Raw genomic sequence first — 19,961 nt, 5'->3', positions numbered from 1 at the left:
CTAACTGTTTGTTTTTTAGAAAGGCTACTTCGCTAACGAAATTGGATCGTCTCTGACAATTAACTATACGATTGCCAAATTTCCTAGGCGTACGTCCCGCACTATTTATCGGCACCAGCTAATGGTTCGTTTGTGTTTACACTCTTCATTGCTTGGTGCACTGTTAACAATTAATCGACTCGGACGTGTGCGTTTTTTCATTACATTTTTTTTATGTGAAATATGGTTTATTATACTAGTTAGGTAGTTGATTTTAACCTAATTATTTCGACAAGGCGTATCTATTGATGTAGCGATTTTTTATCTTGAATATGTTCGCTACAGTACGTGTTACATTTAAAGTGGTTCTGTACCGATTTTTTGAACCAACTCCAACATCGTGAAATTGATAAAAAAAAGTTGCCTTTCTGGTGTCAGGTGAAAATCTGACGCTAGGAAGGCAGCGTTCTATATGCATTTTACGGATAACATCTTGCTAAAATGGGCAGGGAAGGAAGATGGGGATGGACCCAGCAGATGGGCATGGACCCTAGCACAATTTTTGTGGAAGTTAGCAGAGCTACACCCAAAATTGTTACAATTGTTTATGCTAGGACCAATGGAGGGGAAATTCTTGAAATTATTGCCAGTATTTATGAAGACCCTAATTACAATAGAACAAGTTGTTGTGAACTTCTAAAGATTTCAGTTTACAGACAGGTGCAGGTTTTGGGAAATACACTGGTGCTTAATACACTGGTGTAATTATTAAATCTTTTAAACTGTAATCTACTTTTAATACTTGTAATGTCATATATTTTAAAAATATTTTTAGTTTCTAAGCTATTGCGCGTTACAAACTTTGCATATTTTTGGTCAGTTTTTTATTCCAAGATCCGTAGAACAAAAAATATATTGACAGATGTACCTTTGATGCTTATAAAAAAGTTTAAATTGTGCGATGTTAAACTCGTTGAAAGATTAAAACATAAATTGCTTGCATAGGATACTGTATTCGAAAAACTATTTTAGTTTTAGACTCATGTGTTCGCAAACTATGCTATTAGTCACCTCATCATCTACATCGTCATGATTTGTACACTTCTGCTGTCTCTCCAGCTCAGAAGCCTTCCCTATCCTATTACGCTATTCCTTTTTATCATTGCTAGCTTCTGCTACCTGTTCAAATTTCATTCCTATAGATTTTAGGTCATTTTTGATGGTCTTATTATAGACGAATGTAGGGGCGCACCTAATCTTTTTTATCAGGCGTTTATATTTCCATATTGCTTCCCTGATAGGGATTTCTTTTAGCAGTCGTAGTAGGACATATGCCCTGTGAATCTCAGTCTTGGCTCTCTAATAATTTCACTCTATAGTTTTTCTTTGGTGAGATTATATAGGTTGATGCTAGTAGTGGTTTAATATATGTTTTCAACTATCAAGTAATGAACATCAACATGTCTACCACAGCAACAAGCATAGTAGCGGAAACTAATTATTTTACGTGTCATTATGTATGTCATTAATACATGTCAATGTCATGTCTTATGCATGTCATTGACCTTAAACTGCCTACCTCATTTTAACAAGACAAGCGTATTTTTTTGCTACATGTACTTTCAATGCAATTATTATTAGTAATTGTATTATGCCGTTTCAATGCAACAATATTTCATGTCAGTTAATTTTCCTGTATAAATGTCATGAATGTGCCGTATCATATATCAATAGCACTACCTCCAAGATTTGTGCAGACGTTTATATTATTCATAGAATAGTTGCACTGAAGTTGAAACCAGATTCAGTTTTATTTACGATTATTTTTACCAACTTTTTAGAAGTTATAATCACAATTTAACATTGGCCTTTCAATATGAATATAGCTAGAAACTTTAAATTTTTGTTATTTTTCCTGAACATTACTGACTAATTATATAATTTACTTTTGGTATTTAAGCTCATCTGCAAAGGTATTCTCATTTTCAACAATTACTAGCGGTGCTACCCGCCATTACTTGGGTAATAAAAAAGTCTTTGTTCAAAAAATTGATTTGTATTTAACATATAACAACATTTGCCATTCTAACTTTCAAACTACATATGAAGTGTGTGTTTTGTGTAATTGAAATAAATTAAGAGAGAAAATAAAAACAACTGTAAAGGTTTTGAAACTTTGCAAGCAACTTCTAAAATTCATATCATGAGGAAAACATTTTGTGCAGGTCAAATTTAATTTAAAAAGAATATAGTGACTATAAAAAAGTTTAGATATAAATGTGAAAAAATTAGCAAGTAATAGCTGAATTGAGTCAGTTTTGCTACGATTACAATAAAAGATGATTCGGTAATGATACAATTAATACGAAATGGGAAAACAAAATAAAAATTTTGAATATGTAAAATTAATAATAACATTTTTTTCATAGAAATGTGGGTGTATAAAAGGTTACTGTTCCATCAGAGGCTATCCATTAAAACTTTGAATACGATGATGCTGGTACCTTTCGACACTGGTACAAATGCAAAAATGAGTTATTGGATTGTCTTTGCCTGATTGAATGGTGAGAAAATATAGAGGCTCTTACCACGGAGATGCTATAATTGTCTGCGTGAGAAGAATTGGCCTTGACTCCAGATATAGTTATCGAACCTTACGAAAAATATATCTTAACAGGGGCATGGTAATGCGGCGCCGCATTTGTAAAATAATCAGCATGCGCTATGGCTATGACCGGAATGACAGATCCGCGGACAGACATACTTTGAGAAATATATATATACTAGCTGTGCTACCCGGCGTTGCCCGGGTAATAAAAAGTCTTTGGACAAAAAATTGATTTGTATTTAACATATAACAACATTTCCCATTCTAACTTTCAAATTACATATCATGAGAGAAGTGTTTTGCGTAGTTGAAATAAATTAAGAGAAAAATAAAAACAACTGTAAAGGTTTTAAAACTTTGTCAAACAACTGTAACTTTGAAGCTGTTAGCCAGTCACATTGCCAATAGAAAATTCTAGTAAGCTGCTTAATAAGCTAGGCTTCTAATGGCGGTAAGCCATGACTTTGCGTCTGCATTGTTGTCCAGCTACAACTATTCTAACTATGCTATAGCCGGACAATCAAACCTAGAATGCACATACGGACATACTTTGAGGAAATATATATAGATATAGATATGAAAGAAACAGTAAAATAGCTTAAATTAGCCCAGTTTATGACATAGTTTAGATAAAATTTTCACCAAGGAAGAATGTTAAAATTATGTTTCAAATAGTTTTCTTCATGTCATGAATATATGGTATTTTTGCGCTGTGCTGTTTTTATAATTAATTTGCAGCAGTTTTTATTTTGAGAAAAAATTTAGCATTGCATAAGCGCTATAACTATGACAAATTGTTCGGAATCTATTTTACAACACAAATATCCTGATGATACTGCAATAACAGTCCTGGAAACATCAGCAAGGGCGTCATGGTCTTCGCATAACTTCTGCCAATTCTCATTGGTCAATCTATTTGTCAACATGATGCATCATTTAGTGATGTTGGTGTGGGTAGTCACAGCAAATAACAACTCTACTAGCCAGTGATGCATTTCTTGGTGTGTAGCCAGGCCTTAAACGAGCTACTCACAGATGGACAGAAACCTCTCAACTTGAGTGCTATTTATTGGATTGATAAAGTTATAACTGTCAACTTAATTCGCTTCTGTTAGATCCATCTACCAAGAATCTCTTCAGCAAGATAGCTTGTTTCTTAACTAGTAAGATGAACATTTTACCTTGACCATCTGCTATTTACATTACAAAGTGAAACTTTCAGCTTGACTGTCTGCAATTGAACTTACAAAGTGAAACTTTCAGTTTGACTGCCTGCTATTGAGCTTATATACCCTGTGAAATTCTTATGTTATCAGCATGCTATTGGACTTCCAAAGTGAAACTTTCAGCTGGACCACCTGCTATTGGGCTTACTAAGAGAAACTCATATGTTAACAGCCTGCTATTGGACTTACAAAGTCTATTTTGTTAAACTGATGAAGTAAAACTCCCAGCTTGCTTTTTTAAATTTTCTTGTTAAAAGTTTTAATTTTACTGAAGATGTTTCTTTTTCATTATTTGACAATTGCTTGAGGTAATTGAATTGTAAATAATAATTGAATTGGTAAAAAATGATATTAGTTACCTATAATATAACAAGAAGGGAGCAACCGTCGTTCAGCTGTTAGGGCGCCGGTGGTTTATTATCAGGAGATCAGTGACTTGAGTCACACAAGGCGCATTGGTGGTGTTAAGAAAGGCATCCAACCACATTCTCTCCTGCATCTAATGAGCAAATGATCGCAGTAAATCTTATACTAGAAGGTTGACCATTTGTGGTGGCGACTTCTAACGGAAAATGGCAAACGTAGAAGGGTGATAGTATAACAGGGGCGTTTGTATTGGTGTTAGGTGTTAGCTGCTCTAGGTGTTATTGGAGGTAGTAGAAGTGGTAGTTTAGACACAGCATGCTGCCCAGGTATGGTGCCAAACTGTACAAGATCATATGATGACCTTTTGTGTTTGCATCTCGTTAATTCGCTGTTATTGCTGCTCCTTGCACATGGCAACTCAGCCTATTCTCTACCTCCAATTCTTTTAAATCTGTGATTGCTAATCGATTACACGTGAATTTTGTTTTTTGTTTTGCCTCATCTATTACATCTGGCTGGTTTATCCAAACATGTTTTCTGTCAGCATGTAGAACCTATGGAGAAGCTTAGCATGATTACTTTTGCTGACCCTAACTATAGAATGTGGCCCCAACTTAAATGAGGTTTCAAATAAGGCCAGTGAAAATGTAGACACGATTATTGGAATACGTATGATGAGTTCTATCCATTCTCATACTACCTAGTTAGACAGTATCAAACTAAGAGTACACAAACTCTCCATCTCTCTTTGTCTATCATTGATTTTCTCTTGCATCATACAGGTCATCGTATGTCTCAGTATGGCATCAATGTAAGTTATAAATGAGTTGGTGTTTCTTAAACAAATGTCTGATTTGAGTTAATTGTTTTTTTATAATTAAGTTGGGATGTTACACCGTTTGTCATGTAAGAGCTTTCCTGGTTATCTACATTGAAGGCACAACTCCAATGATTTAAGGTTGTTTACGAGGTAGCCATAAGATTACTGAAAGCATATGCCTGTCACGAGACCGATTATGCAAGCTATACGCTTGAGTGCTCATGCAGTGTTATTATACCAGATTTGCTCTAGATAGCTGGCTTACGGCTGACAGAACAGTACGCTACACTCTACCTTCTATCAGGTAATTTCTTTCTTATAGGAGAACAGATAGAGCTGGAAAGATGGGAAACAGCCAGAGTGGGTCCGCTGACGTCAGCGGTGGTGCTGCCACTGCAGGTACAGGTATGTATAGATTTTTGGTGCATTTCGGTCCTTAGCGAGTGTTTTTGTAGATATATTCATGTTCAAACCATTGTTTGTTGTAAATTAGCCATAGCAAAAGGCGCTCACAAAGGTTGTGACCAGGGGAGTGTCAACAGGTGTGTGATGCAATTGCGACTGGTTGTCTCCAATGTAAACATGTTTCTTTGTCAACAGGTTAGAAACCTATTCGTTTGTTATTGGTCACCAGAGTTGAAACTTGTTTGTTAAATCCACGTTTTTCCAGTTCCAATTGTCTTCAACTAAAGTTTGCTCATTAATAACAGCAAATTCAGTATTATTAGGAAATTCTCAAGTCAAGAAAAACAGATTAACGAAAATGTAGCCATAAATACTTGCCTAAACCCTATCATTAGTGGCCGTTTCGACTTCGTGCTAGATATTTGGTCAAGTGAATGATAGTGTTTTGAAACTGATAAGATGTTTGCCAAACACAGCTTAGATGCAATGGTCTTCTCTTCATTGAGGTCAATTTTCATTAGCTGATGTACTTGTTAACGCTGCGCTGCGTAGGTGTATTGTTAGGAGAGTGAGTTTTTGTGTCAAGCCGTCTGCTGCACAAACCTGTTTGTTAAGTTGCAAGATTCATTTAAAGATAACTTGGACAAAATTTTGGTGGATTTTATCAGAAAGTATCGATATTTTTCTATTATTTGGAAGTGTTTTCATTGTTTTAGATGATCAGGATGTTTTTAGATTAACATTGAAAAGATTTGAACACAATTATGACCTTTATAGTTTCGAAAAGACCAACGGAATAAAGACTCGTAACACTGCGACTTGAATGCAATAGCCGATATCAACTATAGCGACGATAGGAACTAGTGACATAATTTCGGCGTGTATTGTTCTTCTGATCGTTTTATCTGTGATCAAGTTTTGCTTATTGCAATCTTAAAAGGTCCTGGCAGTCCGATCACCTCCAACATTAAAACCCGTTGCAAATGATAGAAAAATACTGATACTTTGTGATAACATCTACTAAAATGTTGTGTGAGCTCATCTTTAAAAACCTGTTCATCCTGGTAGCCATAACAGTAGCTACTAGGAGCATTTGGTGTATCCAAGGAGCGCAATGTAACCTGTCTGGGCGCACACACAGCCTTGCTCACATACATGTCTGTTTTAGCCAATCACAAGTAGTAAATTCTGTCTTTCTAAGGGACGTGAACTAGAGTTGTTTTAAGGAATAGTGCATCGTCATAGTGCCTGCACCGGAGAGCAGGAGGCTCCTGCTCGCCTCTGCAGACAATATAATGCATGTTTATTAGGAATGCTCGTTGCTGTGGAATCACTAGTAGTGATCATCCATCACATGACTATAATGCTCCCGCACCCTGTATAGTTATGAGTCTGCATAATGTACGGCTAGAGGCTTCGGATGCTCCCAATTGTCCACTGAGTATGCCAGCTGATTACTCATAGATGCTGAGACACTCTCTCTGCTCACACGACAGCTTTATTGTAAATTCTATGGATTGTTTACCTGTGTTCGTGTACTTGCACAATAAGTACAAGTATTGTTACTTGTACTTATTGCCAGCACATGTGTCTGTCTGTTGTAAGGTGCATCAAGCAAGAAGCCCTCTAAGGGAGAGGAAAAGCCACCCAAGCCTGTGCAGCAGGTCCTCTGTGACTATGATGAGCTCGTTGATGGACAGTATGTTATCAGATCTTTTCCTCCTTGCTTGCATTTAGATGATCCTAATCTAAAGCCTGGTTTCGTATCAACTGCGAGACTCACTGACGGTCTTTCTTACTGAAACATTGGTAGCCGAGGCTTGGCTGCTCATGTTTACAAAATTTGCATCGCTAGTATTCGCTTGGCTAAGTTCTTTAAAAGGGTCAAGGTCATGTAGAAAATTGTTGTTCTCGTCAGAAAACAAAAGCTGGTAGGCAATGTTAGATAGACACAGCAATCTCATGCAGTAGGCCTATACTTACCAATCCTTACACACACAATGCATTCTGGGAAATGTTTGTATGCGGCTTCTTACAAAAGTTGAACAGCTCTCAATGCTGTCACCTATTATTGACAGGGAATAGCGACATTTTAGGATATGTGAGCCATTTGTCAGTTGTTGTGGTCGATATTGGTCGAAAAATTTGCTATGGATCAGTTGCTGTATGTAAAATTAGAGAAACCAGAGTGTGTGTGTTTGTGCGTATCTATTTACTCTGTTAGGTCTGGTTCCTCATATGATTGAAGAACTGGTGGCCAAAGATGTATCTGCATTGAGGAAATAAAACATACAGTCAAACATGGATAACTCGAACTTCACGGGACCGAGCAAACGTGTTCGAATTATCAGAGCGTTCAAGTTATCAGAGCGCTGTCACAAGTCCATGTATTTACTTATTTATTAGTAGATACATGTACATATATACAAACTATAATATAAATCAAAAGCACAAATGGCTTGTTTCAAATTAAATGCTTCTAATGTAAAGTTTAAAACGTTTTTATCAAAAAGTATAGAGATTTTTCTATCACTTGATATTGGTTTGTTGTTTGAGGTGATGTTATTGCCAAGACGTTTTTTAGATTGACATTGGCAAAACTTGATCGTTGTTGAAATGCTAAAAAAAAAAGACATCTTTTTCTTTTGAGCGTTTTACCCACGATCAATTTTGCCGATTTTTCTTGAAGTTTATGCAAAGATTACCTCACTTTACCTTGCGGATGTTTGGTATAAATCAAATTTCACCAAACCTTTAGAAAAGTCGTTGACAAAAATATTTTGCCGATGGTAGTAATAATGACGCTTATGAGTTACGAAAAGTTGAGGTTTACCTCTATGGCTTGGAATAAAGTGATTTTCTAAAGCGATAACAACCGTTTCGGTAGCCGTTGGGCAAAAAACAGTTCGAGTTAACAGTGTTGATTTCGAGTTATTTATAGCAATTTATCATTACGCGGGAACGGACCAAAGAAACCGTTCGAATTAACCATGTGTTCGAGCTATCCGTGGGTGAGTTATCCATGTTTGACTGTATATGCATAATTTAGTGTTACATGTATACATAAAGTTTGCTTATATCCTAGGTGTATCTATATTTATATAATCCAGTGTATAGTTATTTGATGTGCACGCGCATGTATGTCTGTTTGCTTGTGCATGCATGTATCAGTGCATATATATAGTGTAGGTTTGTATGCGCCGTACACATGTATATTGTATAGGTTCATACACACCGTGTGAGTCCCTGAAATGTGCTATTAACAGAAACTGCTCGGTAGTTTGCGGAAAGGCGACGGATTGAAAAAAAACTTGGATACTAGAAACATATACAAGTATGCAATCACTTGCTGGTTGCTCCTCTTTGGTATTCTGCCATGGTAGAGCTAGTCATGCATAAAATGCTGGTCGGCTACATGAAATAGGAAGTTGAATTAGAGATAAAAGGCAAAAAGTTATGCAACTGGCATTGCTCGGGAGTCATATTAGTAAAAGTTTCACAAAATAAATGAATGGAACATGAATGTTTGATCTAACCGCGTGCTATAATATCCACTAGTACATCCGTACGTATGTGTATATATATATATATATATATATATATATATATATATATATATATATATATATATACACAGTTTCTCGTGTCCGATGGTACAATTTGTATCATACCAGCGCCAAGGGACTCTAGTGACCTAATTACTCATTCTTGTGTATAGCCTTTGTAAAGTCATATGACAGGAGGGTGTTTGAGCTAGCTTTATTATGCTCTCATATACATAAAAGAATTTAAAGATTGTCAGGTCGGGGCAGGTGCTATTGCTTCTTGTTCATGTATAATCTTGTACAGTTTAGTACAGATTGATGGACAACATCGCCTATATAGGAACTCTGCTCTTGGGTATTTGTTCAGCAGTGTATATATCCTGTAATCAATGGTAGATTAGAAGGAGACCTTTTTATCTTTTATGCCTTTGCTTTTTCTGATCCTCTTCTGTAAAAGCTACAATCAGGCTTTACCAACTGCAGATTACTATGTCTGTAACCTCCTGCTTGGAGTACCCTAGGACACTTATGTATTCGCCTCATCTAACTTTCGCGTTTTCGTGGAGTCATCCTCTCGCGAAAATTTCATGTGCGAAACTAAACTATCATAACGAATGAGCGAAAACGCGAAATTAAATATGTAGCTTTGTTTATTGATAGTCCAAGAAACAAATGGCAGCAAGCGATCAAATTGCATTATCGACCTCGCCCACTCCATTCTACCTGCGGTTCACAATTACAAACTAATGTAGTCCCAAATTGAATTTTTTTCTTATCGGTGAGGTGTGAACTGAACCTGAGGAATCTAATTATGTTTGTTCCACTGCATTTATTTACACAGCACTATATTTTCGCACTCATCAGAGCTGCGAAATTAAGGTGCAGTGAAATTTTACTCTGTATGCTACTCACGAAACTAAATACTAGCGAAATATAAGTGTCCTAGGGTAGCTACATAGAGCCTAGTAACTGTTGACATAGTTACAGCGGATATGATTGCTTGCTGATTGATATCCACTCATTACTCAGAGGGATCTTAGACAATTCTAAAACAATGTCGATGCTTGGAACTGCTGCATCTTTCAAACTCAATTTACGTAATGCATCTTCTCACTTTCATGTCTTGAGATATCATTAGGCAACCTTGTTATGTCTAGACTACCGTAAAACCTCTATTGCCATGATGCAGCATTTTTCAAGCCATTTCCTCTTGTGGTGTTATATTGAGGGGGTGTTACAATAGAGGTATCCTAGTCAACAAAGTAGCGTCGCTTAAACAAAGGCTGTAGTCTATGTAGTCTATGTAGGCTGTAGTCTATGGACTACCAAAAGTAAAGACTAGTTCTAAGGCTATAGTGGTAGATCATTAGGTTTGAGGTGTGCTAAAAGCTATAGTTTATGGACCAATGAGAATAGAAGCCATGGCACACTTAGGAGATATACATGTAGAGTGCTTTAGTAGGCATTGATGCTGCGACACACACAAACACTAATTGTATTGTCAGGAACTGCTTTTTGTGATTGACTGGCAGATTGCTGTGAATATCTTTTAGACTGAAACCGGACATGTAGTGAACCAAGTAATTTGATTTCTAAACAAACTGAATCTTTCTAAAATAATATACCATTAAATTTACAAATTGTCTAAAAATTTAATATATTCAAAATGTATAGTACAAAATATATAGTTTGTTACGCCATAATAAAATTGCTATGTATAAATGCCAAGATCATATTTTCTGCCGGGACCGAGAAAAATACTAGCATTTAGCAATGCCTCTCATTCCGTCTGCTCCAATCATGTGACTCAATTTTTGTTTCTTATAAACATTTTAGCTGCTCATAGCTATCCATTACTGGCCTCATCTATCGGTGAACAAGGGAAGATGACCTATTGTGTCGCAATCTGCTCTGTATGTATATGCAGCAGATACATGTATTTCTATTAAAGACTGCTATTTTCTATGAAGGGTTGTTTATATGTGCCATATGTGTCAGTACATGTATATATAGTGTTGGTTTATCTCTACTGTGTATCTATATTTATATATAGTGCATAGTTATTTGGCGTGTTCGCGTCTATGTCTGTTTGCTTGTGTGTGCATGTGTCAGTACATATATATAGTGTAGGTTTGTATGCACCATACACACGTATGCTGCATAGGTGCATAAATTTTGCGTGAGCCCATGACATGCACTGTTATTAGAAACTGCTCGGTAGTCTGCGGAAAGACAAGGGATTAAGAAAAATATGAGAAGCGTGAGAAGACAACCTTTCCAATTTCATCTGGATAGAGTCAGAGCTGTGAGATTGATGAGGGCTTTGGAAACAGACTAAGCCACAAAGCAATAAGTTATTCAGTCCATAGAAATAACCATTCAGACATTTCTTTCAGGATGAAAGAGGTTGAGGTTGAAGGTCACAAAGTCCTCCTCGCCCGGGATCAGGGTGCATACTATGCAGTTAGTCCCAAGTGCACACACTTTGGTGCACCTCTCGTTAAAGGTAAGAATTCATTTTGAGAGAAATCAGATCAATGGTAAGAGTTATCAATAGTCTTGGCCTATTGCTAACTCCGATGGTCAATAGCGGTGGAGAACCCGATATCACAGACTTTCTAGAATAATTTTGTTTTTGACAAAGGCTAAGCTCGCAACTGTTATCATAGCCTTTGTAACAACTTGTTAAACAGGGACAGGACTTTTAGCAAAACTTGATTTCCAGCTGTAAACTGTCATGTTAAATAGTTAAAGACCAATAGCTATAACTGATACTGTTAGCTGAAGATGTCTGTACTGCAGTAGTACTCCTATAATAGTATCGTCATACTATTGGAGTTATCTGTTCTTGCCTTAAAAATGTCCTAGCCTATTAGCAAAACGTGAACAAGCAACCATTAGTGGGCCCTGCTCTAAGTGTTTTTGACAAAGGTAGTTGACAGCGGTTTATTTTTATGTATTTTTGGGATATCAGGCTATATGAGAGAACATCGGGCAACTCAAGAGTTATTTTTTTCAGAACAAGCCTTGATTTGTTTTTTTTTGCATGACTATTTATCTAAGATGAGTTCAAGAATATTCCAACCATTTCTCTGACCAACTGTAATTTATTGGGCAGCCATCAAACTTGGCGAACACACAGATGCAAACGTCTGCTGGTTACTAAATGTGCCTTTGACTATCTCCTTTAAAGCTGTTGGCCAAATCATTCATTACACTCAACATAGAGAAATACTTGGTAAACATTGCTCTCTTATGTATAATACGATGATAATGTCCATAAGATGTACCTGCAGCAAGTCACAGGGCGGTCGCTGTTTTGTAACAGCAAATATACTACCTTAATTGTTATGGAGCACAGGCTATTCATATTTAGACCCATTTAAGTATACATAACAAAAAATAACTAAATGTGAGGTTTTATTGAAAGTGCAAGCTAGCTTTAGCCGACTCTATCCTAATGATTGGAGCGCTGTTATAGGTGCCTTGTGTAAGGGTCGAGTCAGGTGTCCATGGCATGGAGCCTGCTTTGATTTGACGACTGGAGACATTGAGGACTTCCCAGGTCTAGACTCTTTGCAGTCCTTTGAGGTAAGCAGGTTCTTTCATTTATGTGACTCCTTATTACTACGTACAATATCCAGCATACAGCCCTCTAGCACACTGCATGTGAAATCGTGCTTCACACTTGATGTAGTCATGCAATATACTGCAAGTAACCAAACATTACACTACATTTAATCATGCGCTACACTACATATGACCTTGCATTGTATTGCATGTAACCATGCATCGTGCTACTTGTAACCATGCATCGTGCTACTTGTAACCATGCATCGTGCTACCTGTAACCATGCATCGTGCTACCTGTAACCATGCATCGTGCTACTTGTAACCAGGCATCGTGCTACTTGTAACCATGCATTGTGCTACTTGTAACCATATGGAAGACAATAGACATAAACATGTGGTGGTGAGGAGTTGGCTATTGTCGCGTTACTGACAATGACTACATGTAATACCTTATGTTACTAGCGTTCTATGACAATGACTACATGTAATACCTTATATTACTAGCGTTCTATGACAATGACTACATGTACTACCTTATGTTACTAGCATTCTATGACAATGACTACATGCAATACCTATGTTACTAGCATTCTATGACAATGACTACATGTAATACCTTATGTTACTAGCGTTCTATGACAATGACTACATGTAATACCTTATGTTACTAGCGTTCTATGACAATGACTACATGTAATATCTTATGTTACTAGCGTTCTATGACAATGACTACATGTAATACCTTATGTTACTAGCGTTCTATGACAATGACTACATGTAATACCTTATGTTACTAGCGTTCTATGACAATGACTACATGTAATACCTTATGTTACTAGCGTTCTATGACAATGACTACATGTAATACCTTATGTTACTAGCATTCTATGACAATGACTACATGTAATACCTTATGTTACTAGCGTTCTATGACAATGACTACATGTACTACCTTATGTTACTAGGTACAAGTCAAGGATGGAAAAGTAGAGATAAACACGGACACTGCTGCTCTTGCGACTACCAAGCGTGTAAAGAAAATGTTGACCAGAGATTTGGAGTGCACTCTGCTCTATCTTATAGTCGGGGGAGGTAACTACTGCTTTTATGATCCGAGTAACTCCTAGTCGTATAGGCACGCAGTTTGTTTATGGAAGTCATATAGTCGGAGGAGCTAACTCCTAGTTGAATAGGCAACTCGCATCTCACTATTGCTGATTCTCATTACTGTAACGCTGCTTCAGTCGCGTTAAAACTATTTTTGCTCTTATTTATTATACATTTCTATATCTGGTCGGCAACCTCTATATAAATGGGTATCAGTTTCAGGCTTCTGACCTTTAGAGGCTGATCTTGCCCTTCAAAAGTTATGTTAATTCTAGGAGTTGTCTGTTATTTATATTTACCTACAGACTCGCTCATTAGCAGCATTCATGCATTCATTCATATCATACAGTATTAATTGTAGTATATGTATCTGTGTATAAGTATATGGTGGAGTCTGGTTTAAAACAATACAAATCAGAGCTATGTTATATCACATTAATTAGCCAATGATTCTTGGCTGTATTCATGGTATTGATGGGTTCATGCAGGACCTGCCTCTCTTGAGTGTGCTGAAGCCCTGAGACAAGAAGGCTATAAAGGAAAGATTATGATTGTTACCAATGAAAATGATCCACCATATGACAGGACAAAGTTGAGCAAGGTATGTTGGCGAGACACAAATCATTGAGCTAACGGTGGGTGGTACTAGTTGATATAACTGTGGGCGGTACTAGTTGGTATAACAGTGGGCGGTATTGGTTGGTATAACAGTGGGCGGTATTGGTTGGTATAACAGTGGGTGGTACTAGTTGGTGCTGCAGCGGGCAGTACTAGTTGGTATTACAGTGGGCAGTACTAGTTGGTATTACAGTTGGCGTACATGTGTAAAGTTGGCGTTGGTATACATTTCTAATACAACCAGCGGCATGACGTGTTCTAGCAATAATAGGTACAATGTTACTTGGTATAACATGCTAATTGGAAATACATTGAGTTGTTTTGGGAGTTGATACAGTCAACGGCTCTATGTGAAATATACGTAGCTGTCAATTGTGTTGAATTATGCAGCAGGAGGTGGTGCTAGTTCAACGTTATGCTATACTCAAAATATAGCAGAGGGCTGTAATAGATGTTACAACCATGGGTTGTACTAGATGTTACAACAGTGGGTTGTACTAGATGTTACAATAGTGGGTTGTACTAGATGTTACAACCGTGGGTTGTACTAGATGTTACAACAGTGGGTTGTACTAGATGTTACAATAGTGGGTTGTATTAGGGGTTAAAACAGTGGGTTGTACTAGTGGTTAAAACAGTGGGCTGTACTAGGGGTTAAAACAGTGGGTTGTACTAGGGGTTAAACAGTGGGTTGTACTAGGGGTTAAAACAGTGGGTTGTACTAGATGTTACATAGTGGGTTGTACTAGTGGTTAAAACAGTGGGTTGTACTAGTGGTTAAAACAGTGGGTTGTACAAGAGGTTAAAACAGTGGGTTGTACTAGATGTTACAACAGTGGGTTGTACTAGGGGTTATAATATTGTGCGGTAAGTAGTTATTCATATAACAGTACATCAAGAGACCACAGATGAATAGATGTTGATTTTGTTTTGCAGTCATTGACTAGCACTGCTGCAGAGCTTGCTTTGAGGAATGAGGAATTTTATAAGGTCTATGACATCACAGTTAAGACGGGAATGGAGGTAGGTCCAAGGCAGCAGAGCAGTTGCTAGAATGTAGGCAAATCTTGACATCACTAATTATAACATTGCTAATTATGACATCACTAATTATGACATCACTAATTATGACATTACTAATAATATAACTGAATTAGATTCAGATCTATAACAGGCAAAATATGACTGCGATAACATTAGCTCTCTGTTACTATGAAGGTCGATGAGGGTTTAATGTAGAGTATTTTAACAACAGGCATTTGCTGTGGACACCGAGATGAACCACATGTCCTTCAAAGGTCACGAGTACACCGACTTCAAAGTGGAATATGACCAGGCAGCCATCTGTACTGGCAGCAGCCCGATTGAGTTGGATGTACCAGGTGTTGAAACTTTCTCCAGCAGCATCCATTATCTTCGCACACCTCATGACGCCAACCAAATTGCGAAGAACAGCGATAAAAAGAATGTGGTCATCGTGGGATCTGCGTTTATTGGTTAGTTACAGTTTCAGTTGGGTGCGCTGAAGTGTCCTGCCATTGCAGTGCACTGACATCAGCAGTGCAGGACATCAGCTTTGTTGATGTCCTGCCATAGCAGTGCACTGACATCAGCAGTGCAGGACATCAGCTTTGTTGATGTTCTGCTATAGCAGGGCATCAACAAAGCTGGATTTTATATACACTTTCTCTTAGTTTCTCTTTCATAACACCTTTTCATTTAGGATGCTGTCTGAAGCTGCCTCATTTGACTATTTAAGAGGGCTGACAACTCCTTACACTAATATTTTCATAATGTTAAAAAGGTGCTCAACGAGTCTGTATTACAATTTATTCTATTCTAGTTAGTGGATTTGCATTGTGCATAGCTGATATCTCTGTCCTTTTTAGGAATGGAAGTTGCTGCCTTCCTCTGCGGAAAGGCCAAATCTGTGACAGTGCTCGGCCGCAGTTCCCTACCTTTCGCAAGAGTTCTCGGTGAAAGGGTTGGCAAGATCGTTCTTGATGTAAGTCTTGTTACGAGAGACCCGTGCAACCTCTTCTGCCTTTCGCTCTAAGTAGGCATCTTCTCTTATACCTTTTCCTTTATTCCTTAAGTTATGTATTAACTGCAGATGTTTGAGGCGAAGGGAGTAAAGATGATTATGAACAGCGAAGTGGAAGAACTGCTCGGGAATGATGATACTCTGAAAAAGGTTAAGCTCACGTCTGGAGAAACAGTTGATGCTGATCTCTGCATCGTTGGCATTGGTGAGTGTCTCTCCTTTCGCCTCTACACTGAACTCTCACTTAACATGATATGCAATAGTAGTAGTGTTCTTTGGACACTCGGAGAAAGTCTCTTGATATCTGAGAAGATTTAAAAGTTTTCTATAAATCCTCAGTTGGCTTTTTTCTAAATCGTTGTGTCAACTCGCGGCTGTTTAATTAAGTTATCAGACCACTTATACCATTTACATATTATGGAATTCACTGGGTCACTACTATCAGTACATACCATGCCAGATTTATGATTATGACAGTTTTGGCCTGTCATTTGGTATCTTTAAGCAATTAGACTTTTAACCAAGATAAGTGTCTTGCACAATAACAAGCTAAAAATATCCACACTGTATGACTCAGCAGAATTGAGCCTGCGCTTGTTAGAGTAGTAACTGACAAACCGTGGTTACTAGCAAAACATTACCATCTCTATTTCACTTCCAAATTTAAGCTAAAATTGTAGCATAAATTAAATGGAGCCAGGCTAGTTATATATTGAAAGTGCTATCAATAAAATTTTAGCCACAGTTGTCATGGCAATTGATCATTATTTTGTGAGCTACTTGAAGCGTGTCATAGCCTGGTCGCAGTCAGTGGCATCGCTCCCTTAGTACATTTGTCAATAGATCATTTCCAAATCACGGATATTTGCAGAGCTTCATGAAAGCAGATAAATTAGCACCACTGATTAGCATTGCCTCTTCGTTCATCCTTCTTATGCAAACATAGCCTGAGTTTTATGAATCTGTTGTAACTACATGTATGTCAACAGGAGTAAAACCTAACACGAAATGGCTTGAGGGCTCCGGAGTGAAGTTGTCTTCTTCTGGACACATAGAGGTTAGCAAGTACAACAAGACAAGCGTTGGCAACATCTATGCTGGTGGAGACTGCACCACCTTTCCCCTCTTCATTCGTGATGATGAGATGCATACAGTAGGCCATTATCATATGGCACTTTCACATGGTAAAATATAATCATAACAGTAGGTATGGCTGGAGCTTCTTGATATGGCGATTGATTGTTTGGTGACAACTTTTAAAGAAAATATCGCCAATCGTATAAACAATATAATTGTGTGATGGCGATTTATATCCTACCTGATGATTTTCAGAGTGAGTGATACTGGAACTGCACAGACCTTCTAGTTTATAATAAGCTTATCCCATAGCCTCCCACTCACGAGCATCCATGTAATAGTGTTTCTAATTATCACAACCACAAAAGTTTTTTTAAAAGTTTAAATATGCACAAAAATATCTACAAAAATTTAAGTTTTTGTTACATAGTAGTATCGCAATACGTTACGAACCGTCTATTTGCAATATCACATCGTCTGGTGATTTTTAGAAATTGTGAAACTTTAGGTATAACATGGAACCAACCAGTATGTTTTTAACAAATACGCTTATCATAGATATACTCACGGGATATTTTCTTATCATACGATTTCATTGGTTTTGTGTTCACTGAACTCTAATCTATGTTGTTAGTAACAGACTTAGTTTTAAAACTATCTGCATTTTAAAGTTAACTTTTTAAAAGACGAAATGCAGTTATTTTTCGAGAGATGACTCCACTCGCCAGACGTTTCGATAATTCTTTGAGATTAGTATTGTCTGCCAGATCTCTGGCTGCGTGCGTGTTGACTATATCCAACCGGTTGCTTGTTGTAGGCAAATCTGCTGGCATGAACATGTGCCACAAGGATGAAGAACTCCGGACTGTTCCGTACTTCTGGACTGTTATCTTTGGAAAATCCTTCCGCTACTGTGGTGAGTTTAGGATACCGCAGTGATGACGTTTCTCTAATCATGTCATGTTGTCATTCAGGCATTGTGTTGCATAGACCTATTAACTATACAGTATTGTTAATAGGTCTATGTTGTGTTGAGGCTATGCTGTGAAACCATACAGTTATGTGGCGGAGGGTTGGTCGTGTTATGAGTCCCTTCAGTTGCTGTTGTCCTTCAGATATATGTATTGCGCTCTGTCTGTCTTGTAGGCACGGGAAAGGCTACTGAGGCTGAGGTTGTGTTTCATGGAGAAGACACAAAATTCGTGGCCTTCTATGTCAAGTAAGCAACCACTATTTTATCTGTTTTAAATCCATAGCTGTAGTTCTTTAATTTGGTACAAACCAGTGTTATTATCTCATTCTTTCCAGTTCTTTGGCTATAAACTACTTCGACTACTGTCGATTATAAAACAAGTCATGTCACCTAACGTTTTTCATCTAACAGTTGCATGTCCTTTTTGTTGATGTCTTAATTTTCAGCATCGGTTGTAGCAGTTGACTTCTGAGATCACACATACATTATTGCCTATAGTGCAGTCTTACCTTTTTTCTTGATCCGAGGATTCACAGAGGTTTTTATGAACAATCAAATGAAGTCTATCATAAAATATTTCATTCTCTACAGACTCTGTTGTTTGTAAATCTTGCTGTTTTGTAGAGACGAGGTGGTTGTAGCTGTGGCTAGCTTAGGATGGGATCCATTAGTTTCGGTGGCAGCAGAGTTGATGCGAGTCTGCGTTCCCATTCCTGCAGCTAAGATTAGAGAGAACCCTGAGGAGTTGCATTCTCTCATCCCTAAATAATCTCAAATATGCGTTGCTCTTCCTGAAGCAAGCTCCTTGGTCCTTCATCTGGACTGTCCCGCTCTCTGGGAAAAGGCTGAACATTTATGCTCTTGTAAAAATGTATCCTTTGTGGTCAGACCATTAATACCTGTTTTAATTGTGCCGTTTAGGTGGTGAATCTATCTTCATGGCTGCCCAGACTGACTGGTCTTCAATCCTCGCTGCCATTTGCTCCAGACATGACTAGTTTTGCAGGTGGTAGATGATTCAATATTTTGATTAGTTTTGAGAATAGATATTCAGCCTAGCTCTTGGTATTCTGTGTTTCAATTTGCTTTTTATCAAAACATCCATTATCTCTTGTAATTGATGACAAGCATTTTATCTGGTGAATAATATCTGGTGAATATCTATATTTTTGGTTATGTTAATTACCTATTGCTAAGCAATTAGCTGGATGACAGCATTTTGGCCCTAATTTGTGTCATCACTATTAACACAATTCGCACATTTCTCTTTATCTCTCAGCTAATATGAATGCACCGTAGTGAGACTGATGTAAAGCTAAAATGCCAAGTATGTTTTCATCCCAAGTATTCATTCTCTTCAGTTGAAACCAACGAAGATTTGTTGTTTGCTGTAAAACATTTGGCATACTTGTTTCTAATTGGCATTATTTTCTGTATACTAGAATACTCCTTATCAATGGTTCATCAATAATTTCTTGCCTGTATTAATAGTCTATCTGTATTTATCCTGTTATTACTACTATTACGCAATAAAGAACACAAACATAAAATAATGACTAACGGTGAAGAATGTGGAGTTTTCTGCTGTAATCGTACAATAATATGGCTTTTCTAACTGGT

The 19,961-nt window shown here is 37.4% G+C and overlaps 1 protein-coding gene across 2 annotated transcripts; it reads left to right on the top strand.

Moving 5' to 3' along the window:
- Window positions 1-106: 106 nt before the first annotated feature.
- On the top strand, window positions 107-19,894 carry LOC137388723 (apoptosis-inducing factor 3-like). 2 transcript variants are annotated; one of them, XM_068075178.1, is made up of 15 exons: window positions 107-124; window positions 5,322-5,404; window positions 7,010-7,103; window positions 11,346-11,455; window positions 12,431-12,540; window positions 13,488-13,614; window positions 14,118-14,230; window positions 15,184-15,270; window positions 15,503-15,743; window positions 16,137-16,252; window positions 16,361-16,496; window positions 17,281-17,475; window positions 18,186-18,284; window positions 18,515-18,587; window positions 18,966-19,894. In XM_068075178.1, exons 2-15 carry the CDS (start codon window positions 5,344-5,346, stop codon window positions 19,108-19,110), a joined length of 1,707 nt encoding a protein of 568 aa, XP_067931279.1. In that variant the 5' UTR covers window positions 107-124; window positions 5,322-5,343; the 3' UTR covers window positions 19,111-19,894. The 2 variants fall into 2 exon arrangements, with proteins under 2 accessions (XP_067931279.1, XP_067931278.1); XM_068075177.1 differs by lacking the exon at window positions 107-124 and having other exon boundaries at window positions 5,260-5,404.
- The last annotated feature ends 67 nt before the right edge of the window (window positions 19,895-19,961 follow it).

The sequence above is a fragment of the Watersipora subatra genome, chromosome 2 (genome assembly GCF_963576615.1).
Source record: "Watersipora subatra chromosome 2, tzWatSuba1.1, whole genome shotgun sequence".
In the NCBI taxonomy this organism is placed as follows: Eukaryota; Metazoa; Bryozoa; class Gymnolaemata; order Cheilostomatida; family Watersiporidae; genus Watersipora; species Watersipora subatra.
Note: the sequence above shows the minus strand (reverse complement) of the source record. Positions and strands in the feature narration are given on the sequence as shown.